Raw genomic sequence first — 16,920 nt, 5'->3', positions numbered from 1 at the left:
GCCAGGAGCAGAGGTTATGGTAATGTTCGAAGCACACACTTGGGCGGGCCGTAAAAGACTGAGGCGCCTCCGCTGGATTAGTCACAGCAACAAATCTCACTCTGATCTCTTCCCATGCCTTGTCGACGTTCCTTTTCTATTCCCATTCCTCACTCACGCGGTGTAATTGATCTGCCTGTAAGTGACGTTTGACCGGTGGGCTGTGGTATAAATTCCTGCTTTGGAAATCCTGACTGACAGTGATGCAGAGTCTCCTGTTTCATCACGGTAGGGGGCTCTGTGGACAGATAGAGAAAAACATAAACGGTGCTTAATCACAGTTAAAGGGTTGTCACATGCTTTCCATTTAATGCACAGCTGTTCTTTCCAGTCATCACTTTTTTAAAGTTTATTCCAGGCTGTGGGTGCCTTGCCAATACAGTGTGTGTGACTAATTAGCTGTGTTTTCAAAAAAATTGGCCTGCTCTTACTCTGTCACTCATGCATCTAAAACTTAGAGCTTTAAGATACTGAGAGCCTGTTTGCATAATAGCTACTAATCAGTGAAATATGATTTTTTTTTGTTTAGATTTTCAGATTAGGTAGCAGTCCTGTTAGCTTTAAATGCATTTCAGGAGAACAAATAATGGCCTACTGATTTCCCTCTCCTCTGACAGTACCTCCATCCCCCATCGCACCGCCTCAGCTGCTGCGTGCCGGCTCCACTTACCTGATCATCCAGCTCAACACTAACTCTATCCTGGGAGATGGGCCCATTATCAGGAAAGAGATTGAGTACCGTGCCAGTCAGTCCCCGTGGTCAGAGGTACATGGAGTCAACATGGTCACCTATAAACTGTGGCACCTGGATCCAGACACGGAGTATCACATCAGTGTGCTGCTAACTCGACCTGGAGAGGGTGGAACCGGCCCCCCTGGGCCCCCCCTTGTGAGCAGAACTAAGTGTGCAGGTGAGTCTTTGGATCCTAAAACCCTCATTTGAAAGCTGTTTGGCTTATTGAACCACAAGTAAACTATTTTATATCTATCTTATATAGGATTTTTATACATTTTCTGTGACAATACTTCCATTATGGAACATGATTATGTAAAACAAACTATTTCATTTCTTCAAAAAGGAGATACAAATAATTAGAGAGAATAAATATAAATGATTATGGAAAGATGATTAAAACAAGAGATACAATTATTGACAACAAAAAAAGAAAAGTTAGACAGAAAACTTGACTAATAATGTTAAGGTAGTACAGCCAAAAGCCACTGTAAACAAATGTATTTTTAATCTCAATATAAAGCAATTTAGGGTTTCAGTTATTTTTCATTCCAGATTATTGAAACATATTACACATTACAGTTTAGAGAGGTCTGGATGGTTGATGCACTGACAGCAAGCCTGTAATGTATTTTGGTGCAAAGCCATGCAGTGGTTTAAAGATTAGAAGTGTTATAAAGTCTATTCTCTTACAGTAATGTTAATTATTACCAAAAATGTAAAAAAAAAAAAAAAGGTTGAGTATCAGTCAGCAATAACACAAAACCTGCAGGAATCTGGCTCACAATTTCAAAATGAATAGTAAGTACTATGCGATAATTTTGATGTTTTTTTTTATCGTAAAAGGCATCAATGCTTCCGGGATGAAGCATTCATGTTACGATACTGAGAAAATAATGACAAAAAAAAATAACAATGAAGCAGTCCACTATACTTAAAGCTGGCGTGTTCTGCCAATTCCACACGTATAACAATGACAACCATCAGCAAGCCCTTATGGGCAAAAACCATCAGTCCATTAATATCATGTACCGTATGCTCTAATCATCATCAATAAAGACCAAGGCAGGGACTTCTGAAACTGAAAGTTATTTTTCTATTTTTGGTGGCCTTAATTAAAGAGCATTTCTGTCACCTTCATCAACAGTTTGCACAACTTCAGAATTATTTCCTCATTACACCAGTAGGTAGCCTCAAATTACCTTAAATTGCCTACTATCTAGGGAGTTACAACTTATTTTCAGTTTCAACATGTTACAAAGGGTTAAAATAGGAAGTATCTTGTTTTCTCTATGGGATATATGCAACAAAACGTCCCTAAGGTTATTAGAATTGTATTGCTCAAGAGAAAACAAAAGCATATGGCACTAACCCCTCTGCGCAGGGAGTTTCTTATTTGTGTAGACTCATCATGCCAGTGAATATGTCTTATTAATATGTCTTCTTTTCATGTAATGAAGTTATTCTAATTAAGCTCCCAAGCACAAAGTTCTGATGCCCAGTGGCCACACGCTGTAACTTTAGAGGCTCTTTCATTATGAAGCCAAATCTGCCACGATAATCTGCTGAAAATTCAATCAGAGAGGAGCAAACTCTGACTGAGTCACTGCAAGGACTTATCTCATGAGAAAAGAAAAGAAAAAAATATCACTGAGGTTCTCTGAACTCGGGAGTTTCGGATAACGGAGGGTGAGACTTTAATTGCTGCTTGCATGGCAATATCAGTTTGAGGGTTATTTAAGAGATAACAGATGAATGATAGCTGAAGCTAGCCTCAGGCGTTCTTCTTTAGAATATACTGAAAAACACAGAAATGTGCAATTATGGCAAGTGGATAGGGGATAGTGGGGTGGAAGCTTTTTCCTGATTTGTATCTGATATCACGACATTACAGAAGAAAAAGGAAACTGGTTGATTACAGAGGTTAGCAGCGTCATCACAGAGGGAACCACCTGCATCCGAAATGAGATTAATGCTGTTTGCATACATGGAGCACCTTTGTATGGAGTTTATAATGCATGGTGATTATTTTCTTTCATCTAATGCTTTTAAATTGACATTAATGTACAATAGTGTTGTTTGACCTTTGATCATTAAATGATATTACAGATACGGTAGTAATGCATTGCCACACCTTGACGATTTAGCCAGCATATGCTGTTGTCCCAGAATCTCCTAAAACGCTGGCATACACTGAATTTTCTATGTATTTTATAAGTAGTATTCAAAACGAGTCCAGAACTTCTGTCCAACGACAGCCTAACTTATGCATAACACACTGCAGCGTAATGCCCATGAAATGTCACAAACCAGTGTCCCGAGAGGGGCAGCAATGCCCCCGGAGGCGCCCGCAGCCTGCATAAAAAGCACAAGAAGATGCAGTTTACCGCCCACCCAAAAAAATTTATTAATTAATTAATAGAAATAGAAAGGAAAAAGAAAAAGAAAGAAGGTTTGAAGTCGCAGCAGATTCAGCGTCAACTTTGAAAACCAGTGGGAACTTCCCATAATTGTGCTTAATAACCAGTCTTAATCCTGTATTACCAAGCTGAGATACACAGGATTTTGTTTTGTTTCACTAGAATGATACACCAGTTTGATTTGCACTGTTATGCTGTTCTTCCAAATGAAGAAGGGAGTATAAAGAGGAAAGAGAATTAGTTAGGAAGAAGGACTGTGGGTGATCAAGAGAGATTTTGCAAAGTCAATAGTAATTGATCGTTTCTCTGCTCTGACCTTATAAGAGAAGAATAATCACTGTCCTATTGGTAAAAAATAACCTCTGCCCCTATGTTGGGCTTCCCTTACAGCTCTGGTATTTGGTCATTTGGTCTGCAGTCCAAATAGATGGCTTTAGGTTTATTTTGATAATTCAGCTTATCTGGAAGTCACCTGATATTCAGTTCACTATATTTTAGAAAATGCTAAAATGCAATTTTGGTCACTGCTGAGGGTTTTAAGGTGTCTGTTTTTGGTAGCAAAGTAGGTAAGGGTTAGTATCAGTATACATTGAACCTGTGACTGATAAACCTGGCTAAAACATTGCTACTGGATGTTTAAAGCATTTCTGAACTGCATCGACAGTATCTGCTGTGAGAAAATTCCCTTTCACTTTGTGTCAGTGAAAATGATGCTGTGTTTTGGAACACAAACTGTGAGCTTCAGAGTGGGTTGAGTTGCAGATTAAAAGAAGATAGGGTTTTAGTTTTAAAAAACCCTTTTCCACGTGGGAGTAATATTTCTGGTTTCTGAACGATGTAGATGAAATGAAAACTCTGAGTGGGTATATGGGGAGATCATGTGGGAGTGATCCAATAATCTGACTGTGCTTTGTAACACGTCAACATTAATATTAATCAAACATATAACATGTTCTCATGGATTAAGATTAATTGCCAAAACATTTCTGTGCCTCTAATTTTGGATGTCAGATTTTTATTAAAAAGTTCCTGCTCTTCTTTTTAAAAGCAATGATGGGTTGAGTGCAAGTTTATCAAGTTGCAGGGAATTTGGCTTTTTAGTTTTATAAAGGTGAAATTAGAATAGAAAATCTAATTTTTTATGTTAGCCGCCTGACATTTTGCTCCGTTTGCTTTCTTCAGCGATTCGCTAAATTCTTCTCTACCCTCAGTCGAGCAGAATAACAGCATTCATCTTAGCTACATCCATGCTAATTCTCAAAATATATGCACATATATAGCATGAAAAATATTGTTTTCAGGCAGATACACTCAGAGAAGATGTAGGCAGTCATTAGTGCTGCCTGAATCTGCAATGTATGCGTTGTCTAGTCACAGGGGCACAAAAAAAGAAAAGCTTTTGTTACCCCAAGGCAGAAGATTCATGTCTTCCATGGTCATCACTCTTCCCTATGCCCAACGGTCTCTCCCTGCTGCACACCATCCCTCACATTTCTTCCGACCCTGCTCCAGCAAAACCTCCCTGGCCTTCTCTCGGATGACATATTAAACCTACTCTCCGCTCTCGAAAGCCAGAGACACCTCTCATTCATCAGTCTTTGTGCACTCTTTTGCTTCCCGACACACCCATCTCCAGCTGAAGAGTATCATATAATTCACAATAAGAAAAAGTCAAAGAAAGAAATGGTGGTGGGGAGGGGGGGGAGTGGGACCGTTGGGCACAAATGGTGAAATCAGATGAAGCGATACAGGATTCACCGTAGATGGAGATTGCTCTCACAGCTGCTGCTATCAGTGTTTGTGAAAGTCACCAAACTCAGCCTTTAATGTTATATTTACATTTCAACCACTGTGACATTAGCTCATTCAGCCATGTGTGGGAGGTGATGCTTTTGGGTGTGCAGGGCTGTTCAAGTGGGCATTTAAATACAGTGTGGGATTATTGCAGAAGCCAAATAGGTGTTCTTTTTTATCATTGCTTCATATCTTTCTGCATATTGGTTTTATTTATACATTGGATCTAAATGCTGCATTACACCTCATTAATGTAGAACGTAGGTCACAGATTAGCGGACCAGGGTCCGGTTCCGAACCCACCTGCTTGCTAATCCATGGCCAACCTGATTTAAAACTATACACTAATTAATCGGACAACATGTAGTAATTTTATAGATTTTATAGATTGACTTCCGCCGCTTCTCCTATTAATATGGTAAAGCCCTCCGGAGCGTCCGGGACACGTGATACAAATTAACCAATGAGCTGTGTCAGTCAGGGCTGCTGCTGTTAACTACTTTTAGACACTTTTTCTCACAAAGGAAAAAAAAATCCACAATTACAAATATATTTGGCATAAAATCACACCACACCCAAAGTATAATATTATATGGTGACAGCAACATTATGCTGGGCTTATCTTTCTCCAGGTGATACTGATCTTTCAGTCAAGGTTGATGAAATTGTTAACAGATTTAAATTACCTATAGAGGGCTAAAATCCTTTAGCTAAACACCTGATGATAGTAAATGTTTACCTTTTTCCACCTTGTTTATAGAGGAAGAAAATAAAATTGCAAGGGGCTTCTATAGTACTGGAGCTCTTGAAAATGGCTATCAACTACAACATGTCCACACAGTCTAATGCAATAGATTGAATTTAGGGAATGTTGAGTGGTCAAACATTGCTGACTTGGCATCCTGAATGCTGAAAGAAAATTAAGCACTGGTTTAGTAAAGCATCAATTTAATGCAGTTCAAACTGATGCAGCTGAGTTACTGCAGATTTTCTATTTCTTCCATAATTTTCAGTTGACCTATACAAAAATATATTGCTATATATGTAAATGATTTACACTGAACTTGTTTTTCCCTTTGAAAAACTACTGGCATTTTAACTATTTACATTCACTGAAGCTTTAAAACTGTGTGGGAGTGATTGATATTGCATATTTTGTCTTTGTTCCCTTTGCATCTGCATCTAACCGACCTCTGCATTATCAAATCATGTTGTAAGCTACAGTATACCTGTGCATGGTAGTGGCATACTGTAGATGGGATCATGAAAAGTTTTGCCAAGTTAAACTTTTCTCAATTTGTTTATTTGACCCTTGTGAACCTATAGGAGACATTCACCAGCATGCCCTTCTTTGAGCTCCTTTGAACAACCCAGCAAATCATCTGGTCTGCTGAGCCCCCACTGACCCTATGATCTATTACTGAACCCCAGCCATTCCCTTTGCTTTTGGCCTGATTAGGTTTAACCAGTAGAAAATAGATGTTGGGGTTGCTGTGGCGATATCAGGGAGGTAATAATTAGACAGTGGTGAGAGGGGATATTTGAACCCCTCTTTGTGGAAAGCGAATTTCCGCTCCAAAAGCAGAGTCCGACCACCGTGACTAATAGTTCTCTTCCGTAGCAACGCTGAATATTTCCCTATGTCCCAAACATGATGGCTAGATGGGTGCGCAAACACACACACACACATACTGATGTGTAGAGTTTAGCTGTCCTGGTGCAGAGACTATAAAACTAATGGCCGTGAATGTGAACACGATCTCCGGCTGGCTCTGATGGTCGTCCAGGTGTGCTTGATGAGCCATCGCTGTGATTATCAGCACGCTGCATTAGCACAGCTTGAAGCCCCTCAAGTAAATCGCACAGGAGAGGCAAGTATTTGACTGCAGGTGGTCCCCAAACTATGTTAATGGGCCTCCACCTGCTGTTGGGTCACCGAACCCTTTAAAAAAGGCTTTGGCCGTACTCCTCTCGGTCTGGTAAAAGGAGAAGAATCCAGGGTGAAAGTCATCTCAAAAGGAACATAAGTTCTAAGCTAGTCCTGACAAGTCTTTTATATTTTAATCTATTTTATGTGATACCATCAGTAATGCTCCAGTACATCCCATCGGATTATCAGATTGCTGCATACCCTCCAGTCTAACCATCTACCCTATTTGCCTTAGCTTCATTGTGGACAGATGTTCACATCTTCATAGAGGTTGTAGTGACAATATCTTAGAGATAATCGTATTAGCTTGTATACTTACCGCTTGAGTACAATTTCATAATCAGATATGTTTTGTTTATAGCAGTAGAATGTAACATATAAATAATGAGTTATGTTAACCATGTCTACACAATAGAGATAGACCTAGGCTGTTTTCAGCTGCGTTCAGCTGGTTTGTTTGAACTACTGGATCAACAAGAGTACAGTACGTGTAACCTTTTCTGCCTTAGCTGGAAGGCATGTTCTTTACTGCACTACCAGATGCAGTGCTTGGCACCTCTGTTACAAGTACTTTACTTTCTTCAACTCCTGATAATAGAAATCCATATTATCTTCTCTTAGAATGATTGACATGGTTGGAACATACACAGAAATGGAATAATTGACTTTGCACTATATCTCTCTAGATTGTCTAGTCTCTCTACTCTGTAGATCAGCCCACAGTTTTTGCTCAGGGATTAAGCACCAGGGGAAGCATGAATCAGGTTAGATTGGAGTATTTCCTGTGTTAAACTGGACATGTTTTTCTATTTAGAGAACTAGAAATAATCCATTTTCTATTTCCTTTAGGAACCACCGACTTTTCAATAATAATCTGGTGTTTCAAGGACTTCGCAACCCTATCCTTTGTGACACGATTCCCAGGGTCTTTGGAAGACAAAACAGTCCCTCAGCATTACAGGTCCTCCACCATATATAACAGTGTGCTTTTCGAGTATTTCTTGCTGAACAGCTTGCTCTTAGTCTCATTGGATTAAAGCACACTGTTAAAGTTCCAGAATCCATCAAATTCTACATGTCTATTACTTTGTGATAGCAGACAGCAAATAAAAAAGTATGGCTGCTTTGGTTTTGTCCTGTTTCCTATTTATAAGTTTTGGAGACTTTTACCTTCATTTTGATCAGCATAAATATGAGTCAGATTTATATCTAGGGGTTCAAAGGAATGCCCCCTTTTGGTTTCCCATGTGAATTTCAGGGAAACAGTCATAGCTTACTGTTTTGAAGTTCTTTAAAACTCTTGTTAACTTCAAGCAACCAAAACATTGGTTACATGTTTGTAAAAAGGGATTGTTTTAGGTACATTTTTTTGAGCCACAATGGATTTTGTTGGAAACAGATTCTTATGAACTAAACTATTGCTAATTGCTATTTATAGAGAGGCTTTGCCGCAGTAGTACAAATGCATTTATTTTTAGTCTTTTTACAGATATTTCCTAGGTGTGCCAGTGAATAATTAGATTTCGAGTTACGAGTGTTAAACAAGATGGTAAAAGGTTTTTTGTTTGTTTTTATACAGCGGCTTCGTAAACTATAACAGATGTGTAGATATGTGAGACAAATAATAGTTTGGATTGGTCTTGATAGAAACCACACATGCCTTAAAAATATACAGGCAGATGTGTAGAAATCTTTCAAGAAATAGTTTGCAAAAGTGGCTCATAGTAACTATGCTCTGCAAAGCTGTTTAGAGCACAACACAGAGGGTTTCAAGATATAACTCGTGATCTTTGCGACCACTTGTTGCATGGATGCAATGCTCACACCTTTAGCCACATTTGAGCAGCTGCAGATCCTTTGCCACAGGCTGCCACAGAACGACTCCCTGTGGGACACAGACAAATAAGAGGAGGCAAAGGAGAAAAAGTTGGCACAAATGTCCACTTTCAGAAGCTCCATAATGAGCACACTGTGGCCCCTTTGATAGTGCTTCATCAACTCAGCAGTTAAATGCCTCTCTTTATTTAGCCCTCAAACTGTGCAGACTATCAACTCCAGCATTAAGACAATGAACAATGGTGCATTTACATCTCGCAGCGGGTGCAACGCAGTCCACCACTTTGTGATTACTGTGCCTACTCATTCATCAACCATCACATTAATCCAGATAAGGGCCAGATCAACGCTCAGCTAATATTTTCATCTAGAGTGAGATCTCTGACAGCAAATTAAAAGGGAGAGCTGACGAGTGCAGAGTCCTTCATTGTAGATTGTCAGTAAATCTCAAGTGCTCTAAGGAAGAAAGTAATAGGTGGATGGCGAAATTGATAATATTGTTGTCTCTTATGAAATGAAAGAAGATCTGAAAAAGGAAAGTTAAAAAAACAGAGATTTAAATACCGTGTTTGTTAAGATAGATAGCCTAGTTTTGATATTAAACCAGGAAACTTTTTTTTTTTCACAGAAAATAAGTTCTAGTCCTTAAATGCCAGAATAATGTCTCCGATTTTTAACCATTAATTTGTTCAAGGCCGTATAAAAGACAAACTTATTGTTTTGTTTTTCTAAATCAAAAAGATGGTAAATTAAGTAGCACTTTTCTTTAATATACATCTTGAAAGTCTATAATGTATGTATATATTTATAGACTTTATTCACAATCTATTCAGATATATAGTATTTAAGAAAGAAATCTTAATTCTTTTAACTCGCAAGTTAGTTTTAGGTATTAGCCAGACTGCTAAATGTTATGTGCTAATGTGTTATGCATTAAAAATCCTCAACAGATATCTCAACTACATCTAGACTTGCTTTGATAGCAAAGAAAAGGCTCATTCCATTTTGTAAGTATTTAGCAGAATGGTTTTTTGTGATGTTGGTCAAACGTTTGACTTCAGCATTTCAACATATTTTTATTTATTTGGAAAAGTTCACTGGGCTGCTCAGTGGAGCAGTAGGTAGCACTGCCGCTTTGCAGCAAGAATGTTCCGGGTTCAATTACTGGCCCGAGGTCTCTCTGCATGGAGTTTGCGTGTGCTCCCTGAGCATGCATAGGTTCTCTCCGGATATTCCAGCTTTCTCCCACAGTCCAAAAACATTACTTTTTGTTTAATTGGCTTCTCTAAATTCTGCTTTAGTGTGAGTGTGTGCATGAATGGTTGCTGCCTTGCAATGGACTGGACACCTGTCCAGGTTGTACCCTTTCTCTCGGGAGATAGGCACCAGCACCCCTAGTGGGACAAGCATGACGGAAAATGGATGGATGGTAGAGTTCTTTTGGGCCGTTCCCTGAAAAAAAAAATTCTTACATCTAGACGGTGGCATCCCAGTACTTCAGTTTGGATTGTTATTCAAACTGAGACCATTGCTATCCCCTCTAGGAGTTGCCATCTCTATGGTCTGAGAAAGACTTATGACCTTTGCATGGGGTACCGCACCTTTCGCCCATAGACTGCTGCAGATAGACAACAGTGCCTCCGTCACACTGACGAATAAGCAGATGAGGATTGATGAATGGATGGATGGAGTGAGTGAGCAGCAATGGTCATTTCAACCAAGCACTCCCATATTGGTTTCATCAGACCATAGGAATTTGTAAGGTTAATAGGTAATGCCCCTGAGTATATTTGAAAATCTTTATTTTGCATTTTGTGTTGTTTTTGGGGTAATATCTTCTTCCTTTCTGATTGGCCCTTTAGACCATATCAATAGAGGACTGGTTTAACTGTGGATAATGGCACTCTCCTGAGCATCAGCCAGCATCTTAAAAAGTTGTTTTCTTTTTGAGCTGGGATTCATACACACATTTCATGTAAAGCAGACCCTGTTTCATTCCAGCAATAAGGTCAACCAGGGGCCATCCTAAAGTCACTTTAAAGGAAGTAATTAGAAAAATAATAATAATAATAATTCCCTCATTAGTCTGGTATTTTGCAAGAAGAAATATTTTAGAAGTCAAAATGGACCTTGAACAGCAAGTCTGATTTGAGTCAGAGATAAATAAATAATGGTGAAAACAGTGAAAACTAAAGTTTGCCTTTCTATTAATACAGTCTACATAAACATCCCATTTTAACCATAGCCCTTAGTTTAATGTTTTGGTTTCTGCTTTATGTTGCAAAAGCTGTTGTCTTTAATTTCCTTGTTCTAATCTACACTCTAGTTAGTTAGCAGAGAAATTAAGAATTAAGTAAGTAATTGCAAAGTCCTCTGATGTCTCCCTTATATCTAATGTCCTTTTAATCCAACCTCAACCCATTGGTGAAAATGCTGTGTAACAGATAAAGTCATACACTAGGTTGTGTAGCATATTGCTCAACAAAAGGACATTGTTTGGGTCAATAACAGCTGTTGATAAAGGCCTCAATTGATAAGGACGGTGTCCTTGGCTCAACTTTGCATCTCTTTTGCCTTAGACGTCTTCCCAAACACAGACTGATCTGTGCCTCTGTGCATAGAGGCTTTCTCTATCTCCCATGGAGGGTGGCAAGGGGAATATTAAAGACAGAGCTCTTGTCTCTTTAGTCTGAGTGAAAGAAAGTGCAGTTTAACTCCTCTGTGACCAGAATGAACGTCTAAAAATATACCATGACCGAGCAGTAAAAGTGACCAGGAGCATGTAAACGTCCTTGCGTAACTCTGGCAGTTTTGGCGCGATGGGGGATTAAACCTCCGGGCAGACAGTTACAGCTAGTGAAGAGTAAACTTACTCTGCGGCACAGAGGAGGGAACTGGTGGGCGAATGACAGCAACTCAGCCTGTCCTATTAATTAGAGCAATTGGCGTGATTTCTGCTCTGCCATCAGGGATGTGGGTGTGCTGTGCTGGCAGCAAATTGACCTCTATGTGGCGGCCGGGCAATATGGCAGCATGGAGGAGAGAAACTGCAATGAAAAACTGTTGAGGTGGTCCATGAATATTAGTCATTTAGATTTTGTTTTTATTTCCTCAACCCAGCAAGATTTCAGAACATTTTTGCCTACTTACTGTTTCTTCATTTTGTTCTTTTATTTCTCCCAGAGCCCATGCGTCCGCTGCAAGGCCTCATCGCCACAGATATCCAGTCCAGGCAACTGTCCCTGCAGTGGGAGAATCTGGCGTTCAACCTGACACGCTGCCACACCTACTCAGTGTCCCTGTGCTACCGCTATACCATGGCGGGAGGCGGTGGAGGCCACAACACCACCGTCCGTGAGTGCTTGGCAGTGGAGCACAACGCCTCACGCTTTACGCTTCGTGACCTTCCACCATACCACAGCATTCACGTTCGGCTGTCACTGGCAAATCCAGAGGGGAAGAAGGAAAGCAGAGAGGTCACTTTTCAGACTGAGGAGGACAGTAAGTACTTCATAGGGGTTAAACTGTAGATACTTGGAAAGATTTAAAAAAGTTTCAGTTTGGCCAGCATGTTTGGAGCCTAAAGCTGTGCAGGTATGTTTTACATTAAGTTTGTTTGATTGCAAATAACCTATGACAACATGTTTTTATTTTAACATTGAAAGCAATAACGGTTTAACATTGCCTCCCTTTGAGAGCATTTGTTTAATATCATGGTACATGATCATTAATTGCACAATAGGCAAGGCTATTCTAGCAAGTCCTGTAGCCCAGAGCACCAACACTTTGAAGGTCTCAAATATACATATTATGTATTTATGCTTTAGTAGTGTAAAGTATTTTATGTTTTAAAGCAAAACCTTTTACGTTTTTTTTTATTTTTGGAAATTTCATATAGTGCATTAGGTCTGTGGCCCTTAAGTGACCCTCATGTGCAGAAAAACTGTAACAAGACGTTTCAGACAGACCTTTTCAAGAGGACAGCCTGTGAAGTCAGTGTCTATGGATGGATATAAAGTTGTTTAAGCAGTGGAAGTTGTTGGGTGTTACAGCTGACAATGTAAAACAAGTAAAATGAGGAGTAAGGCTACGTTCACACTGCAGCCTGAAGTTACCCAAATCCTATATCTTTTCATGGCAGTCTGAACAACACAGATCCGATTTTTTCCAATCCTACTCATGCCACTTGGCCATGGGGTCCTGAATCCGATATGAATCTGATCTTTTCAAATGCGATCAGGTCGCATTCGTCCGACCTGAACGCCATTAGTAACCGACATAGGTCACTATTCTGCTCCTTACTACACAGAAGCGGCAAGAAAAACAAACACCATGGCGGACGATGATGCGGAGAGCAATTTCTTTATTAACCATCTTGAAAAGATTGAGGTTTTAAGATTTGGAAAGATCACTAGATGCGCTCAAGCACTACATCCATGTTTACTTCCGTAAACACGAAGCACGCTGGGTTGTGACGTCATTGTGTCCTCTACTGTGCATGCGGGACGCTTAAGCTGTATGAATGCAGTTCACACAGGAGATCACATACAAGTCACATGTATTTGGAAATATGAACGGCAACGCCAACAAATCGGATTTCACAAAAAAATTGGAATTGAGCATCAAGGCCTGCAGTGTGAACGTAGCCTTAGAGAGCTTAACTAGAGCTCAACAAAATGGATTACATGTGACTTGGCCTGTTCACACTTTCACGAAAGAATCTTACCTGAATCACTTCAGGGCAAAAAAAAAAAAAAAAAGATTTGGGCCACATTTGTGTGCAGTGTGAAGATATTCTTTTTTACATGGGCAGTACCAAAACATTTATTTTTGGAGCAAAGTACAAGATAGGTTTTAGAATATCCTATCTCAGAAAAAAGGCATGAGGTATCTTTTGCAGCACATGGTATGGTTTAATTATTTTGAAAACCAGATGTTTTCCCAAAGGACATAATTTAGTCTATTTGTTAAATGAAGCATAAGACTTTTGTTGTTTTAATGTGTTTTAATCTTCCAGTAAATGTCACTGAGATTTTCCAGGTCTGAAATGCCCAACTTTAAATGTCTGTAGTTCTTCAGAACCTCTTTTAAATCAAATGTGTTGCTGTGGACATAAATCTGTTACTCCAAATGAATAAAACAGAAAAAACAAGGGGTTCATACATCAATCAGTTATTTTTCAGCTCAGCGTATTTTAGAATAAAACAGTTCTCCAACAGTTTAGTACAGCGGTGATGTTATCCATCTGCCTGATCTGATTGATTCTGTTGAAGCATCACAAAATAAGTTTATTTTCAGACTAAGACATAAGAGAGAAAATAAGGAGTCTTGAGAAAGAATTTCATGCGTCTTATCTTCTATTTTTTAACCGTGGTGGCACGTTGTTCCCTTGGTATTGGAGAGAAAAATCAATTCTCACATGAAAGAAAATCCAACCAAACCTGATTTCTTACAATGAGGTAAAGATAAACAGAATGAAGAAAAAAACATAAACTTGTAAACCAAGAAATGTTTCGTTTACCTGTTTGGATAAAGATACATATGCCTATTTAAATATAGAGTATGCCAATTATAACAGCTCCTTTTCAAAGTCTAAGTAAACAAATTTGTCATGTGGATTATCTGAATTCAAAGAGACAGCTCAGCTGTTTGACTCTTGCTTTAGCCTCAGGCCTGAATCTACTAGTCTTCCTCTGTAGACAGACTCTGAGGACACAGCCTTCAACTCTATGGCCCAAAAACTGCTTCAACTTAAATATTCAGTCGTTCGTATTCCTCTCAGAAACTTATTTCTGAGCAGGCAGCTCATATATTCATATATATATTTCAACTTAAAGTGAAAAGGGTATGAAATTATAATATTTTGTTGAAGGTTTTCTCTAGTGTGTGTTGAAAATATATCATTCATGCAGTTTATATATTAAAAGTATCCTTATCTGATCTTCTCTGCCTGTCTGCTCTCTGGAAGTGAGTTTCTCATGTGGCTCTTTGTTCTGAGCCACTGTGACATTCACTCCGGTGATATTGACACGACAGGCTCATCGTGGGATCAGCACTTCAATTTCCCTGACAAATGTTTGCTCTGACAATTTCTCATAGTTCCCGGAGGCATAGCACCAGAGTCGCTCACCTTCACCCCTCTTGATGACATGATCTTCCTGAAGTGGGAGGAGCCTGTTGAGCCCAATGGCCTAATTACGCAGTATGAGGTGAGCCCATGGAGACACCTCTGCTAACTTGACTTACACACTTCACTGAGCAGCACAGATGTACATTGATGTACATTGGGCATCTTTTTTACATGATAAAACAAATGACTCCCTAAATAGAAATGTGTTTATTGCACTTGATATATAGTAAATTGTAATATTTTTGTTTTTATTTTATTTCACTGCAACAAATGAAAAAGATTCATGTTTATGTGTGATTTAGAGCCCTGTCTCTGAAGCATTAAACCTAGACTTTTTTTTGTGTGAAAAGTTCTTCTATTTTGTTTTATTTTGAAAGTCCAACTTAGCCACTGCACTGGAAAAAAATCGAAATCTAGATAAGTCATTGTTCCCTAAAATAAGTGCATTTGTTCTTGGATTGGGGAGGTAAAAGAGACACCTTGCCAATGGAACATGACATTTTACACCTAAAATAAGAAAACATAATGGCATTGTCGTACTTAAAGTGCATATTATCCAATTATCTTAATTCAAGGGTAAAAATACTCATTCCATTGGCAAACTATCTCATTTACCTACTCAAATTAAGGGAAGGAAAAACATTTTTACTTATTTCTAGATCCTTTTTCCAGTGTGATGTAGACACATTGCTTCCCAGGATGACAAGCACTGCTCCTATGTTAGCTGCTAACAATGAAAGCAACTTTGATTAGTCACCACTCAGTGCTGATAAAAAATAAAATCAGTTGATCAACCAAGTCAAGTATGTCCAACAGACATAGAGGTGCAAACAAAGGGATAAACTTTGGGTTTCTATAAAAAGACAAAAGTGAGGGGCAGTTTTTCTAAGTAGTATTTTCCAGTAGTTGCAGGTACAGTATATTGCAGAGGCAGTTTGGCAATTTCTGAATCTTACTTCTGACTCTCAAAAGTAAATATTCTGAAAATCTTATCCAAATCTCCACTTCTTTGCTCACAGGAGTTCATAATTGGGCAGAATCATCTTCTGCAGCACTCCAAAATATATTTTATTTCCTAGAAACTGAAATGTGGCAGTTCTTGTGGTATTTTTGTTTCACTGCTAGGAAAAAAAAACCTCACTGTCCATTTGCTGAGCCATTTTCAGTATCACTGACACAAAGCAAAATCATGGGATGTGCTTAATAAAAAAAAAATCCTGCTCTGTAGCGCATTTCAGTGCACAGCCCAATGTGTCCCTACTAACAAAAATAGCAGAGAGGGCTTGATACATTCACTGACCTTGCACACAGGCTTGGACTTAACATTGCACTTGTCCCATTGGAACCGAGGCTGGAACTTTTAATCAATAACTCACATACATTTGTTTTAGCTGTGGGGCCTCTATTTAGCTGGATAATGATTTTGTATTTACTGTACACTCTCTCTTTTTCAGTAGGTCTTCCTACAGATCCTTGGATTAATGCTTCCTTTCTTGACCTTTTGTGCAAGGACTTTATTGAACCAGACCTCTAGGCTGACAAATAAAGGGGATGCTGTACCTGATTTTTGTGTTTACTTGTGATGATGACCATGGACTGACAGAGAAAGAAAGACAAAGATATCATCTTCATTACTCAACGACTGATTTATTGACCACATGGTCTAAATGCCATGAACTGTACAGCAGTTCTGCAAATCCTCCTTAATATTCTTGCCATCATCTTCTGTCACTTTTTGTTTTTGTTACTTAAAAGTAAATTACTATATTGTAACAACAAGAAGGCACAATGTGAGGATGACAGAGTTAGAGAGATACCCTCAGTGTGCAGTCTAGGCATTCACATTCATAATGCTTTCCTGCATTTATTCCTTTAGAGGCTTTGATATACGTCCTAATATCCTCACTCTGAATGCAGGCGGGTCACATCAGTCAGCTCTTGTCTTTCAAACAGTACAAGTGGAAGCTCTCCACCAGGTGCATGAAAGGCAAGAAGCCTCTTGAAGAAAAACTACAGAATTTCACTTTTTAAGGACGCT

The 16,920-nt window shown here is 39.0% G+C and overlaps 1 protein-coding gene across 4 annotated transcripts in view; it reads left to right on the top strand.

The window, feature by feature from the left end:
* ptpru (protein tyrosine phosphatase, receptor type U) overlaps positions 1–16,920 on the top strand; it is a 267,582-nt gene that overhangs the window by 168,339 nt on the left and 82,323 nt on the right. For all 4 annotated transcript variants that reach the window (XM_015385720.1, XM_015385719.1, XM_015385718.1 and 1 more), the window contains exons 7-9: positions 657–950; positions 11,936–12,253; positions 14,852–14,961. In XM_015385720.1, coding sequence (XP_015241206.1) covers positions 657–950; positions 11,936–12,253; positions 14,852–14,961 — 722 coding nt within the window. The remainder of the gene's footprint in view (positions 1–656; positions 951–11,935; positions 12,254–14,851; positions 14,962–16,920) is intronic.

This window comes from Cyprinodon variegatus, unplaced genomic scaffold (genome assembly GCF_000732505.1).
Source record: "Cyprinodon variegatus isolate N-32 unplaced genomic scaffold, C_variegatus-1.0 Scaffold346, whole genome shotgun sequence".
Taxonomy (NCBI): Eukaryota; Metazoa; Chordata; class Actinopteri; order Cyprinodontiformes; family Cyprinodontidae; genus Cyprinodon; species Cyprinodon variegatus.
The sequence above is the reverse complement of the archived record's forward strand: the minus strand, read 5'-3'. Positions and strand labels throughout refer to the sequence as shown.